At 41.6% G+C, this 23,856-nt stretch overlaps 1 protein-coding gene across 3 annotated transcripts in view; it reads right to left on the reverse strand.

Moving 5' to 3' along the window:
* The window catches only part of LOC140466507 (structural maintenance of chromosomes protein 6-like), a 127,468-nt gene extending 103,903 nt beyond the window's left edge, over nt 1-23,565 (reverse strand). For 2 of the 3 annotated variants that reach the window (XR_011955225.1, XM_072561992.1), the window contains exons 1-4: nt 23,448-23,565; nt 14,075-14,248; nt 12,740-12,854; nt 7,480-7,585 (exon numbers count right to left, since the gene is read on the reverse strand). Coding sequence is in view for 2 of the 3 variants with exons in the window: in XM_072561992.1 (XP_072418093.1) it covers nt 7,480-7,585; nt 12,740-12,854; nt 14,075-14,233 (380 nt within the window). In the remaining variant the exon portion in view is untranslated. Of the gene's footprint in view, nt 1-7,479; nt 7,586-12,739; nt 12,855-14,074; nt 14,249-17,347; nt 17,394-23,447 lie in introns of those variants that run through there. The other variant, XM_072561997.1, reaches the window with a different exon arrangement.
* Between the last annotated feature and the right edge of the window lie 291 nt (nt 23,566-23,856).

The following is a 23,856-nucleotide window of genomic DNA, read 5'->3' on the forward strand; positions in this document are numbered from 1 at the left end:
GCATACCAACCGCCTTCTTCACTATCCTATCTACCTGTGACTCCACTTTCAAGGAGCTATGAACCTACACTCCAAGGTTTCTGTGCTGTACTGTTCTATGTTCTATGTTCTATGATCCTACTTGTCCAACTTCCTTCCCACCTATCCACTCTACCCTTCTCACTGACTAATCACAGCCTCCTGCATCAGCCTATCGTCATCCCACTGACCTTCCCCCCAGCCCGACCTCCTCCCTCTATTTATTTCACAGCCCACTTCCCCTCCCCCAGTCCCAATGACAGGTTCTGACCTGAAACATTGACTCCCCTGAAACATCGACTCCCCTTCTCCTCTCATATTGCCTGATTTGCTGTGCTTTTCCCAACTCCACTCTTTTTTCATTCTGACTCTCCAGCATCTGCAGTCCTCACTATCTCCAAGATATTTGAAAGAAGAAACCAGATTGATGTATAAAGGAATGGTTCTGAGGGGGTTAATGTTGTGCATGAGATCTCAGTGGAATCCCCATTGTATAATATTCTGATGGGATTTTCTGGAAAACTGAGGATTTCACTAGATGAAATCTACACTTGGAATCCTCTGAAAGTCTTCACTTTAATCAGAGAATTTAGAGCGATACATTGCAATCAAGTAAAATAGTTACTCGGGAAAATTTAAACAATTAAATACATTGTCTAACTCCTGCATAACTATTCAACATACCCCGACATTACTTAGCTCATTCTCTAACTACACCTCCCCTACCTCTTACATGCCATAGACCCTGCCTTGACTCCTTCCTTGAGACCTGAATCACCCCTAGTTCTGGTGCCACACTTGACCCTTCATGCTGTCCATCACTACCTGTCAAACCCCCTCAATCCCCCTGGCCAGTACCCCAATGGATACAACCCAACATTTACCCCCTGCCAGACCTGACCCATCCCTATTATCCCCACCTCTCCACCACTGTTGCTGTAACCCCACACCCCTGCCACTGGAGCTGACCCAGATTTGACCCCATGCCACCCGTTCGCCCCAACCCATTCCCTGCCACTGGGTGCACTCCCCTCACCATCCCCCTGTGGCACAGCCAACTCGCCTTCCTCCTCTACTGGACACTCTAGCATCTGTATGTGATGATCACTCCTCAGAAAATCTGGCCCAATTTTGTTAACATCACCTCTGTAAAGACTAAACAGTGGTAAATCCTTGTCTACAGATTATTGTTAACAAACAGAGTTGTTATCTCTTGTTTGATATCCGTGTCACATGGTAGTGAGGTGAAGAACAGAGAGACATATCAGCTAAACATGTGGCTGCAGGGATGGTGCAGGAGGGAGGGTTTCAGGTTTATGGATAATTGGGCTCATTCTGGGGAAGGTGGGACCTCTACAAACAACACGATCTTCACTTGAACCAGAGGGGTACGACTATCCTGGGTGGGAAATTTGCTAGTGCTATTCGGGTGGGTTTAAACTAGCTCAGCAGGGGAATGGGGACCTGTGGTGTGGTTCCAGTGCACAGGAGGATGAGACTAGGGACAGCATGGACAGGATTTCATGGTCACAGGAGTGTGCTGGCAGTTGGTTTGAAGTGTGTCTACTTCAACAGCAGGAATATCCGGAATAAGGTAGGTGAGCTTGCAGCATGGATAATTTTCTGGGACCTTGATATTGTGGTCATTTCAGAGACATGCCTAGAGCAGGGTGAGGAATGCATGTTGCAGGTTCCAGGGTTTAGATCTTTCATTAAGATCAGAGAAGGTGGTAAAAGAGGGGGAGGTATGGCATTGTTAGCGAAGGACAGTATAACGATGGCTGAAAGATCTTTTGATGAGGACTCAGCTACTGAGGTGGTATGGGCTAAGTTTAGAAACAGGAGAGGAGAGGTCACACTGCTGGAAGTTTTTAATAGGCCTTCACAACGTTCCAGGGATGTGGAGGAGAGGATTGGCAAAATGATTCTGGGCAGGAGTGAAAGCAACAGAGTGGTCATTATGGGGGACTTTAACTTCCCCAACATTGACTGGAAATGCTATAACTCTAGTACATCGCATGGATCAATTTTTGTCCAATGTGTACAGGAGGGTTTCCTGACACAGTATGTCAAAGGACCAACAAGAGGGGAGGCCAACAAGAGGGATCTGGTGCTTGGTAATGAACTAGACCAGGTGCTTGATTTAGTGGTAGGTGAGCACTTTTGAGAGAGTGCTCATAATTTGGTTATGTTTAGTTCAGCAATGGAAAGGGATACGTACGTTCCAAAGGGCAAGAGTTATAGATGGTGGAAGGGCAATTATAATGTTTTTAGACAAGACTTAGGAGGCATAGAAACAGGGTAGCAAAATGCAGAGGATGGGGACAATCAAAATGTGGAGCTGGTTTAAGGAACAGATATTGCGTGTCCTTGATAGGTATGTCCCTGTCAGGCAGGGAGGAAGTGATAAGGTAAGGGAACCGTGGTTTACTACAGAAATTGTATCTCTTTTTAAGTGGAAGAGGGAGGATTATGTGACATTGAGGTGAAATGGTTCAGATGAGGCGATGGAGAGTTACAGATTAGCTAGGAAGGATTTAAAGAGAGAGTTAAGAAGAGCATGGAGGGGACATGAGCAGTTTTTAGCAGGTAAAATAAAAGAGAACCCTAGAGTTTTCTCAAGATATGTGAGGAATAAAAGGATCACTAGGGTAGGAATAGAGCCAGTCAAAGACAGAAGTGGGAAGTTGTGTGTGGACTCTGTGGAGATCGGAGAAGTACTAAATGAATATTTCTCATCTGTTTTCACTCAGGAAAAGGAGAATATTGTAGAGGAGAAGACTGAGATATGAACTATTAGACGAAAAAGGATTGAGATTACTAAGGAGGAGGTGTTATCAATTTTAGAAGGTGTGAAAGTAGATAAGTCCACTGGGCCAGATGGGATTTGTCTGAGGATTCTCTGGGAAGCTAGGGAGAAGATGGCAGTGCCTTTGGTCTTGATCTTTGAGTCATCGTTGTCTATGGGTTTAGTACCAGAGGAGTGGAGGATTGCAAATGTGTGCCCTTGTTCAAGAAGGGCAGTAGAGGTGACCCAGGTAATTATAGACCAGTGAGCCTTATGTCTGTCGTAGGAAAAGTTTTGAAATGGATTACAAGAGACATCATCTCACAAGCAACAATTTGATTGGAGATAGTCAACATGGTTTCGTCAAGGGCAGGTTGGGTTTCACAAACCTCTGAGTTCTTTGAGAAGGTGACCAGGCATGTGGATGAAGGTTGGGCAGTCGATGTGGTGCACATGAATTTCAGTAAAGCTTTTGATAAGGCTCCACATGGTAGGCTATTGGAGATAAGGCAGAGGCATAGGATTGAGGGTGACTCAGAAACTGGCTTTATGTAAGAAGGCAGCAAGTGGTGGTTGATGGAAAATATTCAGCCTGGAGTCCAGTTACTAGTGGTGTGACATAAGGATCTGTTTTAGGACCACTGCTGTTGTCATTTTTATAAATAACTTAGACGCAGGCATAGGTGGATGCGTTAGTAAGTTTGCAGATGACACTGAAGTCGGTGGAGTGGTGGACAGTGTAGAAGAATTTTACAGGTTGCAGGGAGCCTTGGATAAACTGCAGAGTTGGGCTGAGAAGTGGCAAATGGAGTTCAATGCAGATAAATGTGAGGTGATTTACTTTGGAAAGAATAACAGGGCAGCAGAATACTGAGGCAATGGAAAGATTCTTGGTAGTGTGGACGTGCAGAGAGACCTTGGTGTCCATATACATGGATCCCTAAGAGTTGCCACCCAGGTGAATAGTGCTGTTAAGAAGGCATACGGTGTGATCAGTTTTATTGGTAGAGGGATTGAGTTCTGGAGCGATGATGTCATGCTGCAACTGTACAAAACGTTAGTGCAGCCTCACTTGGAATATTGTGCACAGTTCTGGTTGCCCCATTTCAGGAAGGATGTGGAAGCATTGGAAAAGGTGCAGAGGAGATTTACCAGGATGTTGCCTAGTCTGGAGTGAAGGTCTTATGAGAAAAGGCTGAGGAACATGGGTCTGTTCTCATTGGAGAGAAGAAGGCTAAGAGGGATTTAATACAGACATACAAGATGATCAGAGGATTAGATAGGGTGGACAGTGAGTCTTTTTCCTAGGATGATAATGTCTGCTTGTACGAGGAGGCATAGCTACAAATTGAGGGGTGATAGATTTAAGACAGATATCAGATGCAGGTTCTTTACTCAGAGAGTGGTAAGGGTATGGAATGCCCTGCCTGCCAATGTAGTTAACTCAGCCACATTAGGGACATTTAAACAGCCCCTGGATATGCACATGGATGCTGATGGGATAACGTAGGGGGATGGGCTCAGATTAGTTCATAGGTCAGCGCAATATCAAGGGCCGAAGGGCCTGTCCTGTGCTGTATTGCTCTATGTTCTGTGTTCTATGTTCTATTCAGGCCCTATACAAAGTACAGTCAATGGAGGATTGGTGGCAGCACAGTCTCTCAAACTCCAAACCTCCTACTAGCAGTGATGGCAGATCTCACAAGCCCCCTGCCACCCACATTCCTAATGAAGGGCTTATGTCCAAAATGTCGACTCTCTCGCTCCAAAGATGCTGTCTGACCTGCTGTGCTTTTCCAGCACCACACTTTTTGACTCAGAACCCACAATATGTCAGCAGTGACAATTGGATATTATAGAAGCATACTGGGCCGTTTGTTCATTTTACTTAATTAGGACTCTTACTGGACAGAATATTCATTAATGTGGAAGGAGGAGTTACATAATTGAACAACAACATATTTCAGTCTGAAAAGAGATTAGAACCACCGGGCTGAATGACTAATTATGGACAATTCATTAATAAACCTTACAAACAGCTTTGATCATAAAAAATGGTGATAGGATAGATACAGATTGATGAAGCTTTTGTAAGTTAGAAGTGAAGGTCATAGGTGGACTGTTTCTTTGCTGGAGCAAACTGATGAATGAGGTCAACTCAAGGTCAGACAACAAAATGATGATGTAAAGTCTAGATCTCCGGGACCTGATGGCCTGCATCCCAGGGTACTGAAGGAGGTGGCTCGGGAAATCGTGGATGCGCTGGTGATTATTTTCCAGAGTTCAATAGAATCAGGGTTGGTTCCTGAGGATTGGAGGGCGGCTAATGTTGTGCCACTTTTTAAGAAGGGTGGGCGGGAGAAAGCAGGAAATTATAGACCAGTTAGTCTGACCTCAGTGGTGGGAAAGATGCTGGAGTCTATTATAAAGGATGAAATTACGGCACATCTGGATAATAGTAACAGGATAGGACAGAGTCAGCATGGATTTATGAAGGGGAAATCATGCTTGACTAATCTTCTTGAATTTTTTGAGGATGTAACTCGGAAGATGGACGAGGGAGATCCAGTGGATGTAGTGTACCTGGACTTTCAGAAAGCTTTTGATAAAGTCCCACACAAGAGGTTAGTGAGTAAAATTAGGGCGCACGGGATTGGGGGCAAAGTACTAGATTGGATAGAGAATTGGTTGGCTAACAGGAAACAAAGGGTAGTGATTAACGGCTCCATTTCGAAATGGCAGGCAGTGACCAGTGGGGTACCGCAGGGATCCGTGCTGGGACCGCAGCTTTTTACAATATATGTAAATGATATAGAAGATGGTATCAGCAATAACATTAGCAAATTTGCTGATGACACAAAGCTAGGTGGTAGGGTGAAATGTGATGAGGATGTTAGGGGATTACAGGGTGACCTGGACAAGTTAGGTGAGTGGGCAGATGCATGGCAGATGCAGTTTAATGTGGATAAATGTCTGGTTATCCACTTTGGTGGCAAGAACAGGAAGGCAGATTACTACCTCAATGGTATCAAATTAGGTAAAGGGGCTGTTCAGAGAGATCTGGGTGTTCTTGTCCACCAGTCAATGAAGGCAAGCATGCAGGTACAGCAGGTCGTGAAGAAGGCTAATAGCATGCTGGCCTTCATAACAAGAGGGATTGAGTATAGAAGCAAAGAGGTGCTTCTGCAGCTGTACAGGGCCCTGGTGAGACCACACCTGGAGTACTGTGTACAGTTCTGGTCTCCAAATTTGAGGAAAGACATTCTGGCTATTGAGGGAGTGCAGCGTAGGTTCACGAGGTCAATTCCTGGAATGGCAGGATTGCCTTACACGGAAAGACTGAAGCGACTGGGCTTGTATACCCTTGAGTTTAGAAGACTGAGAGGGGATCTGATTGAAACGTATAGGCTTATGAAAGGACTGGACACTCTGGCAGGAGGGAACATATTTCCGTTGATGGGGGAGTGCCGAACCAGAGGACACAACTTAAAAATACGGGGTAGACCATTTAGGACAGAGATGAGGAGAAACTACTTCACACAGAGAGTGGTGGCTGTGTGGAATGCTCTGCCCCAGAGGGCAGTGGAGGCCCAGTCTCTGGATTCTTTTAAGAAAGAATTGGATAGAGCTCTTAAAGATAGTGGAGTCAAGGGGTATGGAGATAAGGCTGGAACAGGATACTAATTAGGAATGATCAGCCATGATCATATTGAATGGCGGTGCAGGCTCGAAGGGCAGAATGGCCTACTCCTGCATCTATTGTCTATTGTCTATTGACAGAAAATTTGTGCAAATGCTCAAGAAACTTAGGACAGAAAACAATCTCAGTCTGTTCTGATATAACACGATAGTTCCATTCCTGTGTGATCCTGCATTACAAGAAAATAGCGTAATCGCAGCACCATTTAAACCAATGAGACCAGAATCACATTACAGCCAATACAGGGAAGGAAAGTTTGCATTCTGCAAATAATGGTCTAAATTCTTCAATCGCGCTATAGCCAATTTGCATTGAAGAAATGTGTGTTATAACAGAACCGACCAAATTTTATAAAGTTAATCTTATTGGGTAGGGTGGAGGAAGGCCTATCAATAGTCCATCCAGGTCCACGTATGATAAAGAATATACAATCTCAGTGCAGTCGATCAGTAAAATGGAAATTCATACTATCACTTGTGAGTAGTTTGAAGATGTGAGAACTGAGAAGAAGAGGAAAAAGAAGAAAGAAAGTGCTCGTTGATCATGCCAGCAATCCTGGAGTAAGACTCGCGACTTTGCTGTATAAATAGTCTTTTGTCACCCAAACTCTGACACTTCTTAAGCTCTGACTAACTTAGCATCTCAACATCTCGATGGTTAGAAAGATGAAAATCACCACCAAGCTCAATCTTAATGACTCATTGATCTTCTCTATACCTTAGGTGCAGATTGTTGCTAAGGCCAGCTGATCGTTGCAGAATATAGTTTGGGAAAATGTACAAATCAAGACTCCTACTTAACCATGCTGCAGTACCTAGTGAACACTTACGTTTTTGATTAGGAATACATTTTCTCAAATTTATTTCTCTAAAATAATATATTGAAGGTTAAAAATGTGGCTCAGAAATCTGTTTTCCAATTACAAGAAATTTACCAAACAGAAAAATTGTAAAATGCTACCGTAGCATCTTACTTTTGACCAGTTCTCACAAAGTCCTTGGTAGAATGTCCTCTGTTTGTGGTCGTAGCTTTCCCTCCAAGTCCAATTATAAGAGCAGTCAGTAAAGCACTCTTTCCACCTGGAGCCAGATAAAAGCAAGAGGTCACTAGGGGTCATATCAGCACAATTTAGGTATAATCAATCAACCAACACAGAAGATTGCAGATGTTAAAAGTATGGAGGGTGAACAAGCCAACTTACTTTCATGTTTGCTGTAATATTTTACATTGGCTCAATTCAGTGATTGCCTGAATGAGGCTGCTCTGTCTCAAAACAACCTCAGTTGAAACTGAGAGATTCCACTGATGATGCCGATTCATGAAGTACCTTCAAATTATACTCGTTTCCTTAACCATACAGACTCTTCAAAAACACTTTCTAGAAGAATTTAAAGATCAAGAAAATGTCTTTTTTCACAATGGAGCTGAAAGATACTCATATGTGTGACTACTTGGAGTGATTCATAGCCTTAACTCAGAATCAGAGTTAAACCAGATCAGGAATGCTTAACTGAATGCTTCAGCTCTGAGAGTTGCCTCCTCTGCGTCTAAAGATTTGATGGAATCGTCTCTCAAGAAAGACTAACAGAGAATTTTGCCTTCTTCCAAATAGCTTACTTTGTTTTCCAATAAGCATTAGTTAGGCCATCAGTAATTCAAAGTTATCAGGACCTGGATGCACTCTTCAAGTTAAAGAGAGCAGTTTCATTCAGTTGTATACAGAAAATGATATGAGATGATTTCTTGACTTTTACAAATGCATTAAAAGTTAACATGCAATATACACTTCATGCAGTCAAATATACTACTGTACTAAAAGCTATAAAAAAATGGAAAGCAAACTTTTACTTCAAATACAGAATCCAAAAGTCTAATATTATGGGAATTATCTTAGAATATCCGTTAAAATTCAAAGTAAACCATTCCCTGAAATTTGCTTGCTGATTCGTAAGTTATTTGCTCTCATTATTAAAGAAGGCAGCTATCAGAATTGTTGTTTGAAGCAACAAGCAAATTCCCAGCATTCTAAAGATAATACTGTCCTTAATCATACTTCACAATGTGACTAATGCTGGATTCTTCTCCCTTCCAAATAAGAAACTATCATTTAATATTATTTAAATTGTTAGAAAAATCCCTTAAGAAGTTGAGAGATTTTAACTGGTCAAACTGTTTATAATGTCTTATAATAATTGAACAATGATTTTACTAATTCATTATTATGTTTATTCTTTAAAAGCACTGTTCTTTTAAAGCAAAGATCATTCAGTAATGTTTTAGCATCTGTCAACATCTGTTTGGTATCGGTAATGTTCCACTTTGTGATTGTTCCTTCATCCTTGATTTCATTCCTTTGTGTCATTTCAGAGCACTCACTTAAGCTTAGACCGTCATATTTACATCCTAAGATTGCATTTGTATATATTTTTTACATATGAGCAACTTATTAATCAGATTTAGGTCTTATTCCGCTCCATGCATTTATTAATTAATAGTGTGCATGTATGACCTTATAAATTGTTGACTTGTTTTGCCGAAAAGGGAATTTCCTGCCTTTTTTTGTAGCAGAGCCTTGCATTGAGGGATCTGTTTAGTTAACCCTTACCTAACCAAAGGTTTAGGTTTAACTGAGTTCTATTTAATTAGCTATATTGTTTCTCAACTATATCAGCATTGCATATACTCTCTTTGCATTGTAAAGGGTTCAATTTTGATTCTTTAAAAGTCATTTTCAGTGATTTTAAATCAGATTATTCATATATTGAAGACTGGACTCCCTCACTAAAAATACTTCTTGTTGTAAATCAAGCTGTATGAATAAAACTGCACCAAGTTACCACTCAAAGAAATCAAGGAATGCTCGTCAGCAGAAAGGAAAACATGTATATTCTATTACGCAAATAAATGTTAGTGGGCACTTGAAGCATACCACAACAATAGAATTGTGGAATGATTCAGCATGGATGACGGCCATTCAGGTTGTTGAGTCTGTTTCAGCTTTTTTCAAAGGAGTTATGTAAGTAGCCTCATTGCTTTGCTTTTCCATATAGCCCTGCAATTTTCCCCATACATTTCAAGTAAAATAAAACTGGAAACACACACAAGGACCATCAGGACTAGATGGGGTATTTCCAGCATTTTTTTTTGTGATAGTCCTGGAAGAATGTATCATCTGTGGAAATTGACGAGCAAGAGGTTGATAGTGGCATGTGAGGATGGTCAAGAGAAATTTTCATTTTGCAATCATCATAGCTCAGAACTAATCAAAAGCAGCTTATGTAGTTAATCCTCTGAAGTACAGTCAATGCTGCTTTACACATGAATACAACAGTTATTTAACATGTACTTTCACAATTAAAAACAACACAAACGGTCAGCTCATCACTTTTGTTAAGTTACTTGAGGGTAGAATGTCGGATAAATAGCAGCCTAACTGCTCTTTGAACGAAGCTGCATAATCTTTAATGTTAGCAATTTTTGAGAAGATTTGTAGCTTAGGTTGATGATGAGTAGTGGAGCACAAATAAGACATGGAGAAAGGGAGAAACTGTGGAAATAATCCAAAGTAATGTGGCTACATTTAACATAATAATAGTCGTAATGTTGTTATTATATTTGACTTTTGATTTATTCCAACTGATAACCAGCCTAGTTTCCTTGTAGGGAAGGAAGGGTTAGCAGAGCTATCAGTACATTCTTCAAGTACATTCTTTCAAGTTATACAGTCAATAACTTGAAAGAAATTAGTGGTCTAATTCATAGAAGGAATCGTCTGGTACATCAAATTTTTGAATTAAAGTTGAATGAAGTTATGCAAATTGCTTGGAGCAAAACCACCTTCAAATTCTCTTCCAAGTAACACACTACACACTACACAATCATCCTTTGATGTCACTGAGTCAATATCCAGGAATTGCTTCCTATGTGAGTTTGTCAACACATAGCCTGCAGCAGTTCAAGAAGGCATTTGACCATGTCAGCCCCAGTTTGGGTGGTTTTCAAATTCCACTGTAAGGCTGACTCTCTGGAGCACTGCACTGACAGGGGTGCTGTCACCCAGGTGAAATGTTAAAATGAGGCCCTATTTGCCTTCTCTGGTGAAGGCAAAAGATCCCTATTCCATGTGTCTTGACAAATATTTTTCCTTCAATTAACATCAGAAAAAAACTCAGACTATATGGTTATTATCAGATTGTGGGAATTTGCCAAGTGTGTATTGGCTGCTATATTTCAGCATTTACAATAGGACTACACTTCAAAATACTTAATTGGTCTTAAGGTATTTTGAGATGCTTGATGATGATGAAAGTAGGAGAAAGTGAGGACTGCAGATGCTGGACATCAGAGCTGGAAATGTGTCGCTGGAAAAACGCAGCAGGTCAGGCAGCATCCAAGGAGCAGGAGAATCGACGTTTCGGGCATGAGCCCTTCTTCAGGAATGAGGAAAGTGTGCCAAGCAGGCTAAGATAAAAGGTAGGGAGGAGGGACTTGGGGGAGGGGCGTTGGAAATGCAATAGGTGGAAGGAGGTTAAGGTGAGAGTGATAGGCCGGAGTGAGGGTGGGGGCGGAGAGGTCAGGAAGAAGATTGCAGGTTAGGAAGGTAGTGCTGAGTTCGAGGGTTGGGACTGAGACAAGGTGGGGGGGGAGGGGAAATGAGGAAACTGGAGAAGTCTGAGTTCATCCCTTGTGGTTGGAGGGTTCCTAGGCGGAAGATGAGGTGCTCTTCCTCCAACCGTCGTGTTGCTATGGTCTGGCGATGGAGGAGTCCATGCACCTGCATGTCCTTGGTGGAGTGGGAGGGGGAGTTGAAGTGTTGAGCCATGGGGTGGTTGGGTTGGTTGGTCTGGGTGTCCCAGAGGTGTTCTCTGAAACGTTCCGCAAGTAGGCGGCCTGTCTCCCCAATGTAGAGCAGGCCACATCGGGTGCAGCGGATGCAGTAAATGATGTGTGTGGAGGTGCAGGTGAGTTTTTGACGGATATGGAAGGATCCCTTGGGGCCTTGGAGGGAAGTAAGGGGGGAGGTGTGGGCACAAGTTTTCCATTTCTTGCAGTTGCAGGGGAAGGTGCCAGGAGTGGAGGTTGGGTTGGTGGGGGTTGTGGTCCTGACGAGGGAGTCACGGAGGGAGTGGTCTTTTCGGAACACTAATAGGGGAGGGGAGGGAAATATATCCCTGGTGGTGGGGTCCGTTTGGAGGTGGCGGAAATGACGACGGATGATACAATGTATATGGAGGTTGGTGGGGTGGTAGGGAGGACCAATGGGGTTCTGTCCTGGTGGTGATTGGAGGTGCGGGGCTCAAGGGCGGAGGAGCGGGAAGTGGAGGAGATGCGGTGGAGAGCATCGTTGATCATGTCTGGGGGGAAATTGCAGTCTTTGAAGAAGGAGGCCATCTGGAATATTCGGTATTGGAACTGGTCCTCCTGGGAGCAGATGCGGCGGAGATGAAGGAATTGGGAATATGGGATGCCATTTTTACAGGGGACAGGGTGGGAGGAGATGTAGTCTAGGTAGCTGTGGGAGTCCGTCAGTTTATAGTAAATGTCCATGTTGATTTGGTCGCCCGAGATAGAAATGGAGAGGTCTAGAAAGGGGAGAGAGGAGTCTGAGAAGTCCAGGTAAATTTGAGGTCGGGGTGGAAGGTCTTAGTAAAGTGGATGAACTGTTCAACCTCCTCGTGGGAGCACGAGGCAGCGCCGATACAGTCATCGATGTAGCGGAGGGAAAGCTGGGGGTTGGTGTCAGTGTAGCTGCGGAAGATGGACTGTTCCACTATCCAACGAAGAGGCAGGCATAGCTGGCGCCCATGAGGGTGCCCATGGCTACTCCTATGGTTTGGAAGAAGTGGGAGGATTGGAAAGAGAAGTTATTTAGAGTGAGGATCAGTTCAGTCAGTCGAAGGAGGGTGTCAGTGGAAGGGTACTGGTTGGTATGGCGGGAAAGGAAGAAGCGGAGGGCTTTGAGTCCTTCGTGATGGGGGATGGAGGTGTACAGGGACTTCTTCCTTTCCCGCCATACCAACCCTCCTTCGACTGACTTATCACCAGAGGCTACATCATTTGAGGGGTGCTACGTTAGAAAATTACATACGATTAAATTCAGTTCACTGTTCTGATTAAAATTTACACTCCTAGCCTTATAGATCAAAATGCATGAAATTATTGCATCAAAAGCTGGAAGGGAAGATATTGCAAGGTTGCAGTTACAAGAGATGTTGATAGTTTTTCACACTTACTTCCATTGTTCCCACTCACAAAGTTGAAATAGGGCCCGAACACAACTTTAAGGAAAGTATGGCACATGAAATTTTTCAATGAAATACTTTCAATGATTCCCACTTGATACATATTCTGAAACAGGAAAATGTATTAATGCATCCACAAATGCAAACATTTACATATGTAAGTAGGAGAACATGACAATGTTTTATTGGATTAAAATAATTACAGTATTTTGTGATGTTTTCCATAAAATCCATATGCCCTCGCAAATATTTTTTTATTGACATGTTTCTTTGTTTTTCTCATAGACGTTTAAATTCCAGACACCAAACATCCAGAATGACTTTGGCTAATCATTGTCATTAAGCACTTAACTAGATGAAACAAAGTCTAGACTTTGTTTGTTAAGCATTGCTATACTTTCAGCTACAGGGACCTATTGGAAAATTTGCTTGCCCTCTAAGACAAGGTGTGTACTTTTTTTTAAAAGCTAAACATCCATTGTGCTTCAGATGTATACAAAAACAATGGTAAGACAATAGACAATAGACAATAGGTGCATGAGTAGGCCATTCTGCCATTTAAGCCAGCACCACCATTCATTATGATCATGGCTGATCATCCTCGATCAGTATCCTATTCCTGTCTTATGCCCACAACCCTTGATTCCACATTAAGGAATAGATGAATAAGTAATACAATATAAGGAACAGGGAGAAGTACCAATCAGTACTATGTGGAGTCGCTGGTGATGGACTTGGGGTTGACAAAGTGTATAGTCCAATAGGTTTACTTGAAATCACAAGGTTTCAGAGCGCTGCCTCTTCTTCATGTGAAGTCACCTGATGTAGGAGCAGCAGTCCGAAACTTGTGGTTTCAAATAACCCTGTTGGGTTATAACCTGGTGTCATGACTCAGACTTACAGTTTAAGTATCCAATGCGTAGAATTTGTGCACAATAGTGCTAATGGTTCTTCACCGTTAGATATTTAAGACTCAAAACCCAGGTTTGTTTTACCAGTGATGTTTCGCATCAAACTATACAAAATAATCAGAATTTCATGAAATCCACCAATTTGACAAATTGCATACTTTGCACATTTAACCTTTTCGCTACAACTCAGTGCTCAGATTCAGATATGCCATCCTGTAATGCATTCTTGATTTTATGCTTTCTTTGGAAAGCTTTTCCCCTTACGGATTTCCTCCACTTCCCAGCACAAACCTACTGAATGCTGGTTCTGAAATCAAAGACTGTTTTGGGTGCTGAAGAAATGTCATGCCACCAATTTCTAATTAGGAAATGCCACATCTAGACAGCCCAGCCTAACTCAGTGATAAATATTCACCCAGGGCCTATGTAGATAACGCCCGCTGTGTTCACCACAGATTGCAGTTTGCTCATTTCTCTTGTTGGGTTCTCTCGTATCAAATTCTTCTGTGCTTCCAGTATTCAATTTCTTTGTGGGCGTGGTTCCTTCACAAATGTCTCTCGTTCGTTTCAACATTGTGAAGAGCAAGTCCTGAAAATATAGAAAAGTTGCCGTGTTATTGTATTGTGGATAGGTTTACATTGCAAATTTGAACGGAATCAATTTGGATTGAATTTAAGCTCAGGGCCTACTTTAGAGTTCTTGTCATTTTTCAGAGACATGTAAAATGTTTCAGATGACATAATTAATGAAAAAGGAGGTAAAAACAATGACTGCAGATGCTGGAAACCAGATTCTGGATTAGTGGTGCTGGTAGAGCACAGCAGTTCAGGCAGCATCCAAGGAGCTTCGAAATCGACGTTTCGGGCAAAAGCCCTTCATCAGGAATGAAGGCAGTGAGCCTGAAGCATGGAGAGATAAGCTAGAGGAGGGTGGGGGTGGGGAGAAAGTAGCATAGAGTACAATGGGTGAGTGGGGGAGGGGATCAAGGTGATAGGTCAGGGAGGAGAGGGTGGAGTGGATAGGTGGAAAAGGAGATAGGCAGGTAGGACAAGTCCGGACAAGTCATGGGGACAGTTACTGAGCTGGAAGTTTAGAACTAGGGTGAGGTGGGGGAAGAGTCAAATACTACTTGTATTTGATACTATTCTATCTCATCTGCCAATATATGAAAATGTCTTATCTTTCTTAATGAACAATAACATGACAAACATAACATGAAAGGGTACTGGTACTACGACAAATCTTAGAAAATTGTTGATGATACTGCAACTGTAATCCTTCATACTGAATCTAATTGAGTAATAGTGATAGTCCATCGGGTTTTATGTCAATTTATAATGATCAGGATTTTGTGATGGACAATTGAAGCGACTTTTATTTCATCAGACTTCCACTTGCCCATAGCCTTTTGAAAGCACTGGCAGTCATGACAGTAATTCATTTTAAAGCTCTTCATTGGGATTCTGGGACTTGAGTGAAAAAAAGCAAACAATGATGTATCTCCTTAGTCGATCAGCAAGAAGAATCCTTATTGAGACCATGCAGTAAGCCATTGCCTATGCCATTACATTGGTGCTGAAGAACAAGCAAGATATCCAAGGTGGAATCAAGGGCTTGGTTACATACACAAGCCAGAGGAATTGAAGTATATTCTAGTATTTCCAATGTTGAGGAATCTTACTGCTTGTGATAGCTGGTAAGATTCTAACCAAAGTCCTACTCAAATGGAAAAGAAAAGTGGCAAGCCAAATAGCAGAATATATAGGTAGCATTGTGGCTTAGTGGTTAGCACTGTTGCCTCATAGCACCAGAGCCCCGCCTCGGATGACTGTCTGTGTGGAGGTTGCACATTCTCCCTGTGTCTGCGTGGGTTTCCTCTGGGTGCTCTGGTTTCCTCCCACAGTCCAAAGATGTGCAGATTAGGTAAATTGACCATGCTAAATTGACCATAGTGTTCAGGTATGTGTAGGTTAGGTACATTAGTCAGGGATAATTGTAGAGTAATATGGTAGGAGCATGGGTCTGGGTGGGTGACTCTTCAGAGAGTTGATCTGGACCTGTTGGGCCAAATGGCCTGTTTCCACACTGTAGTTTTTCGATGATATAGCAAACAAACTGTAATGGCTCAATTTAATTTTTCCAATAAAAGAAGTGTTTATAGTTTTAAAATACACATGATCAAGCAGAGACAGCATAGCTTCAAGAAGGGGAAAGACCCCACAGCCGTGATGGGAGCTATCCCAGGATACTGAGTAAGGCAAGGGAGGAGATTGCTGTGGCTTCAACAGTGACCTTTGTATCCCCTTTAGCCATAGACGAGGTCCCAGAAGACTGGAGGATAGCCCATGTTGATCCTTTGTTATTGAAGGGCAATAGGGATATTTGAGGAAATTATAGACTAATAAGCCTTATATCAGTTATGGGGATATTAGTGGAAAAGATTCTTAGAGACAGCATTTGGAAAAGAGTGGATTTATTTGGAATAGTCAGCATAGCTCTGTGCGGGAGGGTTTGTATCATAAATTTGATCACACTATTTGAGGAAGTGACAAAGATGATGAGGGTAGGGCAGTGGATATTGTCCACATGAACTTTACTGGAACATTTGACATAGTCTCTCATTGCAGGCTGGTCCAGATGATTAAGTCACATGGAATACACAGTCAGTTTGTAAGTTGAAAACAAAATTGGCTTGGTCACAGAAGATAGAGAGTTGCTGTGGAGGGGTATTCATCTGACTGGATATCTGTGATTAATGGTGTTCCACAAGGATCAGTGCTGGGACCCATGTTGCTTTTAATATATGTATATAGAAACAATTTGGATAAGATTATAAGGGTCTGAATAGTAACTTTACAGGTGACATGAAAATTGGTGGAGTTGTGCATAGGTAAGAAGATTGAAAAAGGATACAACAGGACATAGATCAGTTGGAAAGTTAGCAAATAAATGGCACGTGGAATTTAAGTCAGACAAGTGAGGTGATGCACTCTGGGAGGTCAAATAGAAAAGAAAGTACACAGTACATGGTAAGACCCTTAGGAACATTGATATACAGAGGGATCTTGGAGTGCAAGTCCATCGCTCCATGAAAGTGGTGACACAAGTGGTAAAGAAGGCATACAGCACGTTTGCCTTTATTTGTTAGAGCATGTTATGACTGTATAAAGTTTAATTAGGCCAGATTTGGAGTATTGTGTGCAGTCTGGTGACCACACTTTAATGTTATGAAGGTGTAGAGGTGTACTGTAACTTTAAGAGAGCACTCTGAAAGGTACCTGTCTATAAGAAGTTTGCTAAGCTGACCTAGAGAAAAGCTACAGAGGAAAATCTACAAAGGAGAATTCATAAAGCTGACTGGTTTTTGAAAGGTTTTTGTTTGTAAATCTTACTCGGGATTTTTACTGGACCAGTATTGTAGTGCGAGAGGTAAAAGAAAGATTTAAGAGAAAGGAGTTGCAAATAGTTGTTGGTTTTAATATTCTCTGGTGGACTTAAAGAATAAAATTGTTAATCTTTATTTTAAATAGTGACCCCTGAGATAATGCTTTGCCTCTTGAATTTTAACAGATTACGGCGTGAGGTGAATTTTTTACGTGGCTGGTTTAAATTAGCAGAAGGGTTTACCCCGTGTGGTAACAATAGGAAGAATGAGGAGACTTTGGAGAAGGTGTAAAAGAGGCTTACCAGGATATTGTCTGGATTACTGTATTAGCTCTAAGGAGAAGTTGGACAAACTTAGTTTGAGTCAGACCAATGAGATTTCTCTTCGTTCCTTCCACCAACTGCCGCATCCAGTCCTAGCTCCACAGTTCCTTGGAAACTCAGCCCGATATCTCAGGTTAAAGATAACACTCAGTCCAATCATTTACTGAGTAAAGATTTTGAAATGTATTCTCTACTCTTTCTTCAAAAACTCTGAAAAACAACCTAAAATAGAGCTGAAAGTCTTACTGCTGGAAGCTGAAGTGAAAGGCTGGTATAATGGATAAATGGGCAGGGGGAAAGATGTACATACTGTTCCTGCTCGTCCTGTAAACTCTGTTGTCAGCTAGCACGTTGCCAAAGCCCTGAGCAGATATATTGGCCTGGAATTTTCAGTGCAAGTAATATCATAAACATAAAATCTCACCACTGCTAATCCTCAGACAGTTCTGATATAACGCGATATGTTCCATTCTCGTGTGATCTCCCTTATAAGAAAACAGTGTAATAACAGCTCCATCTAAACTAATGATACCAGAATCGCGTTATAGATAATACATGAAATGAAAGTTCGCATTCTACAAATAACGGTCTAAATTCTTCAATCGCGTTAAAGCCAGTTAGCATTAAAGAAACACAAGTTACAGCAGAACTGACTGTATCCTGGATTTCTTTTGGCTGTATCACAGTGACCCCAGGGGTGGCACATTGGGTTAGCAGTTAAAGTTTTTTTTTAGTTTTAGGTTTCCGCAGGAATTTAACTTAATGTGTTTGTTAGTTTATTTATCTCTGGCAACAAATCACTAACTGACATCACGCAAAAAGAATGAATTAAAGATCAGTTTAAGGAGGAAATCTCTTGGTAACATAGGAATTCTTGGGTAGCCCTCAAGTTTTGTCAAGAGATTATATCTGGTCCTTTCAATTACAGCATCTAACAGTGTGAGAAATCATTTCGTGTAAGAAGGAGTTGCCTTTTCATTATGATGAGCCTTCAAAAATCGAAAGATGTGCAGTTTAAGTGAATTGGCCATGCTAAATCACCCACAGTGTTCAGGGATGTGTAGGTTAGGCGCATTAGTCAGGGGTAAATGTAGAGAAATGGGGAATGATTGGGTGGGGTACTCTCTGGAGGATCGCTGTGGACTTGTTGGGCCAAAGGGCCTGTTTCCACACTGCAGGAATTCTATGATTCTATGAAAATGTGGGATCTGCTTTGATCAAGGTAATTTTGCAACGTAAAAATAAATGGTAGCTATAGTGTAATGGCCAGAAGTGATGCTGCCTCTGTTAAACGCATTCTTGTGTCAAATAAAAAGTGATAATTATCGTCAAACACTGACATCAAAAATTACAGATTAAAATTACATCACTGAAGAACTCAGCATCTGAACAGAAAAAAAATGTGTAATGAAGAATAGAGAATACAACTGCATACAGTAGAGAGTAATGGCATGAAAGCTGTAACCTATATTTTGAAGTCAGTACAGGAGGGATAATGCATGTTGCTGACCTAAACAAAAGATGTATCCAATGCTTTAGAGGGATCCTGAGCACTGATTTCCTTTATCCAACGTGACTTTGAATCTGGTGCTATCCACGCGTGCCCAACAGGAGGCTTGGCCGATAAACTGATTCAAGGATTTTCAAACAACAAAGCAGTGAAGTAGAATTATAGTTCATGTTTTATGAAACAAAGTCTCAATGAAAGATTGAGTCATTTACCTGGAACTAAAGTAGAACGTGAAATATTGTGGACAAGCTAAAATATCAAATGCAAACATTTCATACTTGTAAAAATCACGGGATTATTAAATGCTGTTTTGCTCAATATTTTTAAAATTAGTTTGTCAATTAGGTTATTCTCCAGATATTAGGACATAGAAAGACGTTGATAAACAAAGCCTACGTTTTCTTACAGCCAGAATAGTGAATCAAAAAATTAGTAGTTCACACAAGTGTTGCAGGATTATTTCTTCAAAGATCACAGCAGTGCACCACAGAAGGGACAGGGTATTACTGACAGCAACATCCAGGGTTCCACATTTAGCTGAGCTTGTGAATACCACAAGTTATTGCCAGCACTGCTAGTCTTCTCCTCATTGTAACCAAACCAGGGAAGTGTTCCGCAATTAGCTCGTCAAACATTAAATTTAAGCCAAATGTGTTAAAATCAAAAACATTGTGCAAAATTAATCAATTGGAAATTGATCCATAAAACCAAGTGTGAAAGTTACACTTAGTTACAATCTGTAAACATATTTAAACAGTAAACAAACTAACTTGATTAAAGCAAATATATTGAATTCATTCTGTGTAAACCATTCTAAGAGACAGTGATGACCAAAGTTGTATCCATCAGCAATTCACCATTTTCACTGATTTTAATGGGAATAGGTCTTTGTTAATTAACAATCACTGTTTCAGAAGCATAGTGCAAAAATCACCAGAAAATTATGGCCTGGTATAAGTACAGGAATTATAATTAATTGGACAGGAAGAGGTCATTTGGCCAATTAGTCCATTCATTCAGATCATGACTGACCTAATCTCCACTTTTTCTGTCCTCCCTTATCATTGGTTCCTTTGTCAATCAAAAATCAAACTCATCCATGATTATTCTCAAAGCTCCAACCTCCACTGGTCTCTGAGGAAAAGAATTCCAAAGTTGAACAACCCTCAGACTAGAACTTCTTCCCTTTCTCCATCTTAAATAGGAGACCCCTTATTTTTAAACAATGACCGCTAGTTCTCACAAGAGACAGTACCTTTTGAGTATACTCATTAAATGCTCTTTAAAAATTTTATATACTTCAACAAGATCAGTTTTCAGTCTTCTAAACTCTAATGAGCATAAGTTGCACAGCTTTTCCTCGTAAGACAAACTTCTTCATCCTGGGAACCTGTCGCGTGAAGGGTGGCACAGTGGCTCAGTGGTCAGTACTGCAGTCTCACAGCGCCAGGGACCTGGGCCTGATTCCACCCTCAGGTGACTATTTGTGTGGAGCTTGTACCTTCTCCCCACATCTGTGTGGATTTCCTCCAGGTGCTGTAGTTTCCTCTCACAGTCCAAAGAAGTTCAGGTGGATTGACCATGCTGAATTGCCCATAGTGTGGATTACCCACGCTAAGTATAGGGTGAGGGGGACTGGGTCTGGGTGGGATGCTCTTTGAAGGGGTGGTGCAGCCTTTTTCTGCGCTGTTGGGATTCTATATATGTCTGAATCTTCTCCTAAACCGCTTCCAACGCAAATATATCCTCCCTTAAGTAAAGAGACCACAACTAGACACAGAACTCCAGGTGCAGCTCACTAATACCCAGCAGTGAGAGTAACTTTCCAACTTTAATCAGAAAAACGCTGATTAGTTGGACAATGTTTGACATGGTAATACAGTTGGAAATGTTAACCATCTTCATTACAGATTAATTTCAACCCAGGCTGGTGAGCCATGATTTGTCAGGTTTTTCACTCAGCGAAAAGATGCAACATGACTTGTTGTTTGAAAGCAAAAGGAACGTGTCCATAGCACCTTGTCCTCTGAATAAAGGGCAAGGCAGACTGGCGATTACTGTTGCATACCCATGGTATTCCCTAACCATTCAGAATTGACATGTCTGATTTAATTTAACAAGTTAACTAAAACAGTTAATACCACTGCTGCATCACCAAGTCAACCTGAGTTCAACCAGTCAGCACAGTCTCCCCATGCTGCATAAATGACTGCTTCCTTTGAACATCTCCCTTCTTATACAATGAAGTCCTGATAAATGAAAGGTTAAAAAGTTCAACTTCATATCTGCTTTTAGTGATATTGTTTATATTGTCATGAAATCATACTTTATTGAATCATAGCATCTCTACAATGTGAAACGAGACCATTTAGCCCATCGGGTCTGCACTGACCCTCCAAAGAGCATCCCACCCTAACTCATCCCCCTACCCTATCCCCATATCCTTGTATTTCCCATGACTAACCAATGTGGACTTCAACAGTTTCCTCATTTCCCCTTCCTCCACCTCACCCGAGTTCTAAACTTCCAGCTCAGCACTGTCCCCATGACTTGTCCGACCTGCCTATCTCCTTTTCCACCTATCCACTCCACCCTCTCCTCCCTGACCTATCACCTTCATCCCCTCCCCCACTCACCCATTGTACTTTATGCTACTTTCTCCCCACCCCCACCCTCCTCTAGCTTATCTCTCCACGCTTCAGGCTCACTGCCTTTATTCCTGATGAAGGGCTTTTGCCTGAAACGTCGATTTTGAAGCTCCTTGGATGCTGCCTGAACTGCTGTGCTCTTCCAGCACCACTAATCCACCCTACCCTACATATCTTTGGGCACTATGGTCAACTTAGCATGGCCAATCCAATCCACCTAACCTGCACATCTTTGGACTCTGGGAGGAAATTCGCACAGACACGGGGAGAATGTACAAGCTCCACAGAGACAGTCACCTGAGGCTGGAATCAAACCTGAGTCCCTGGTGCTGTGAGGCAGCAGTGCTAACCACTGAGCCCAGGTCAAATCAAGATTGTTAATCTGCTGACTGGAAGCCTGAACTGAGTTTTAAAATCAGAAACTTTTCTTACATTTTATAAAGAAATTGTTTTGTTTTATTCTACTTAAATTGATCAAAACAAAATAATAAAATACGTGCGTGCACTGCTTTTTACATATGGGAATATATCTAGGCAATTTCCCACATAGCCAGGCAGATGGCAGTGTTGTAGTTGCACTATAGTAGCTTTGCTCGGGGAACAGCGAATTTTGGACTGCAGATCTTCAGTACTAGTGTGAGAATGTTGTCAAAACCCCCAGATTTTGCAGTGTCCAGTGCCTCCAGCCATTACTTGATATTCACTGGAGTGAATTAAATTGGCTGAAGACTGGCATCTGTGAAACCGCAAGGATCTCTAGGGAAGCTGAGATGGATCATCTACTTTGCACTTATGGCTGAAGAGTGTTACAAATGCTTCAGCCTTACCTTTTACGCTGATACTGGGCTCACCCATCACTGAGGATGAGGATATTTGTGGAGCCTCCTGCCTCCAGTGGGTTGTATAATTATCCAGCACCATTGGATGTGGCAGGACTGCAGAGACTACATTTGATGTGTTGCTTATGGAATCACTTAGCTCTGTCTATCTGACATTGAAGGGAATGCTATGTAAAAACAAACTCCCGAGGGTTAAATCACAAGGAGAGATTACACTTTTGAGGACTGTAGCTCCTGGAATTTAGGAGATTTAGGGTTAATTTAAACCAAGATAGTAAAATATTGTGGGGAATTGCTAAGATAGATTGAGGGAAACTATTTCTGCTGTTTAGAAAACCTAGGAGCATGCTGAATAATTTGAGCTGCTCATCCAGAACTGAGTTAAAAATGTCTCCATTCCAGGATTGTAAAAGTTTGGAATTCTCTTCGATAAATAACAGCTAGTACTGGGTAAATTGTTAACACTAAATCAGAGATTTGATTGATCTCTTGATGCGTATGAGGGGATATGGAAACAAAGGAAGGTATATGGAGTTAGGTAATAGCTCAACCACGATTCCATCAAACAACAGGCTGAATGGTATATGCCTATATTCCAATAGTGTGTGCAGAAGAGACCAGGCTGCCAAATAAGAATCTCTAATGGAGGTTTTAATGGAATAGAAGGCCAGGGGAAACACAGTGGTTAAATAAGCTGCTACCAATTCAGAGGAAACTGAAGTCAGCAACCAAGCAAAGTGCAAGCGTTGTATCGTCTAGAAAAGGCTATCAAACAGTAAACATTTTAAAAATGTACGACGAAAGGAAAAACTAAATAATTTCTTATATTTGGACTTCATAAACAAACACGAAAGTAGAAAATATTTATGGAGTACATTTAACGCAATGAAGCACCCTAGATTGCATCATAGCAGCATTATAAAAGGATTTGGTACTGAGGAGGTTTAGATCAATGGCCTTTCAGCAGAACCATTCTACTGATGGATCATTGATCTGAAAAGTTCATCTCCCCACTTAAAGTCTAATCTGCTGTTTACTCCCGGTATTTTCATTTTTATTTTATTTCAGTGATGAACACTTACCGTTTTCCCTTCTGCATCATTCAGGAAAGCATACAGTGCAAACTCTCAGCCATTTCGTTTCTCCCTGGGTCTGAATTTGGCTGGTTCCTACCACCAAGGAGATATCAAATAAGATATTTTATGTAGTTTCAAATGTTAGTGAGGTGTAGCCCTGGCAAGACAGGATGTCAATTTTATCAGCACTGCAGTAATAGTCTGTGACTCACTCTTGGGTTTGGTAAAGGTTAAACTACATCTGTCTTAACAACATCCTACTTGTGATGTTCTCTCTTCCTGTGCACAGATGCTGCAAACGGGTCTTGTTTAATTTTGTGGTTTGTGACAGACACCACATAAAATCTTCAGAGAATCTGACAGTTACATTTCATGTCCAGAGCTGCATGAAATCACCTCTGAAACAAAAAAATGT

The sequence above is a fragment of the Chiloscyllium punctatum genome, chromosome 3, assembly GCF_047496795.1.
Source record: "Chiloscyllium punctatum isolate Juve2018m chromosome 3, sChiPun1.3, whole genome shotgun sequence".
Taxonomy (NCBI): domain Eukaryota; kingdom Metazoa; phylum Chordata; class Chondrichthyes; order Orectolobiformes; family Hemiscylliidae; genus Chiloscyllium; species Chiloscyllium punctatum.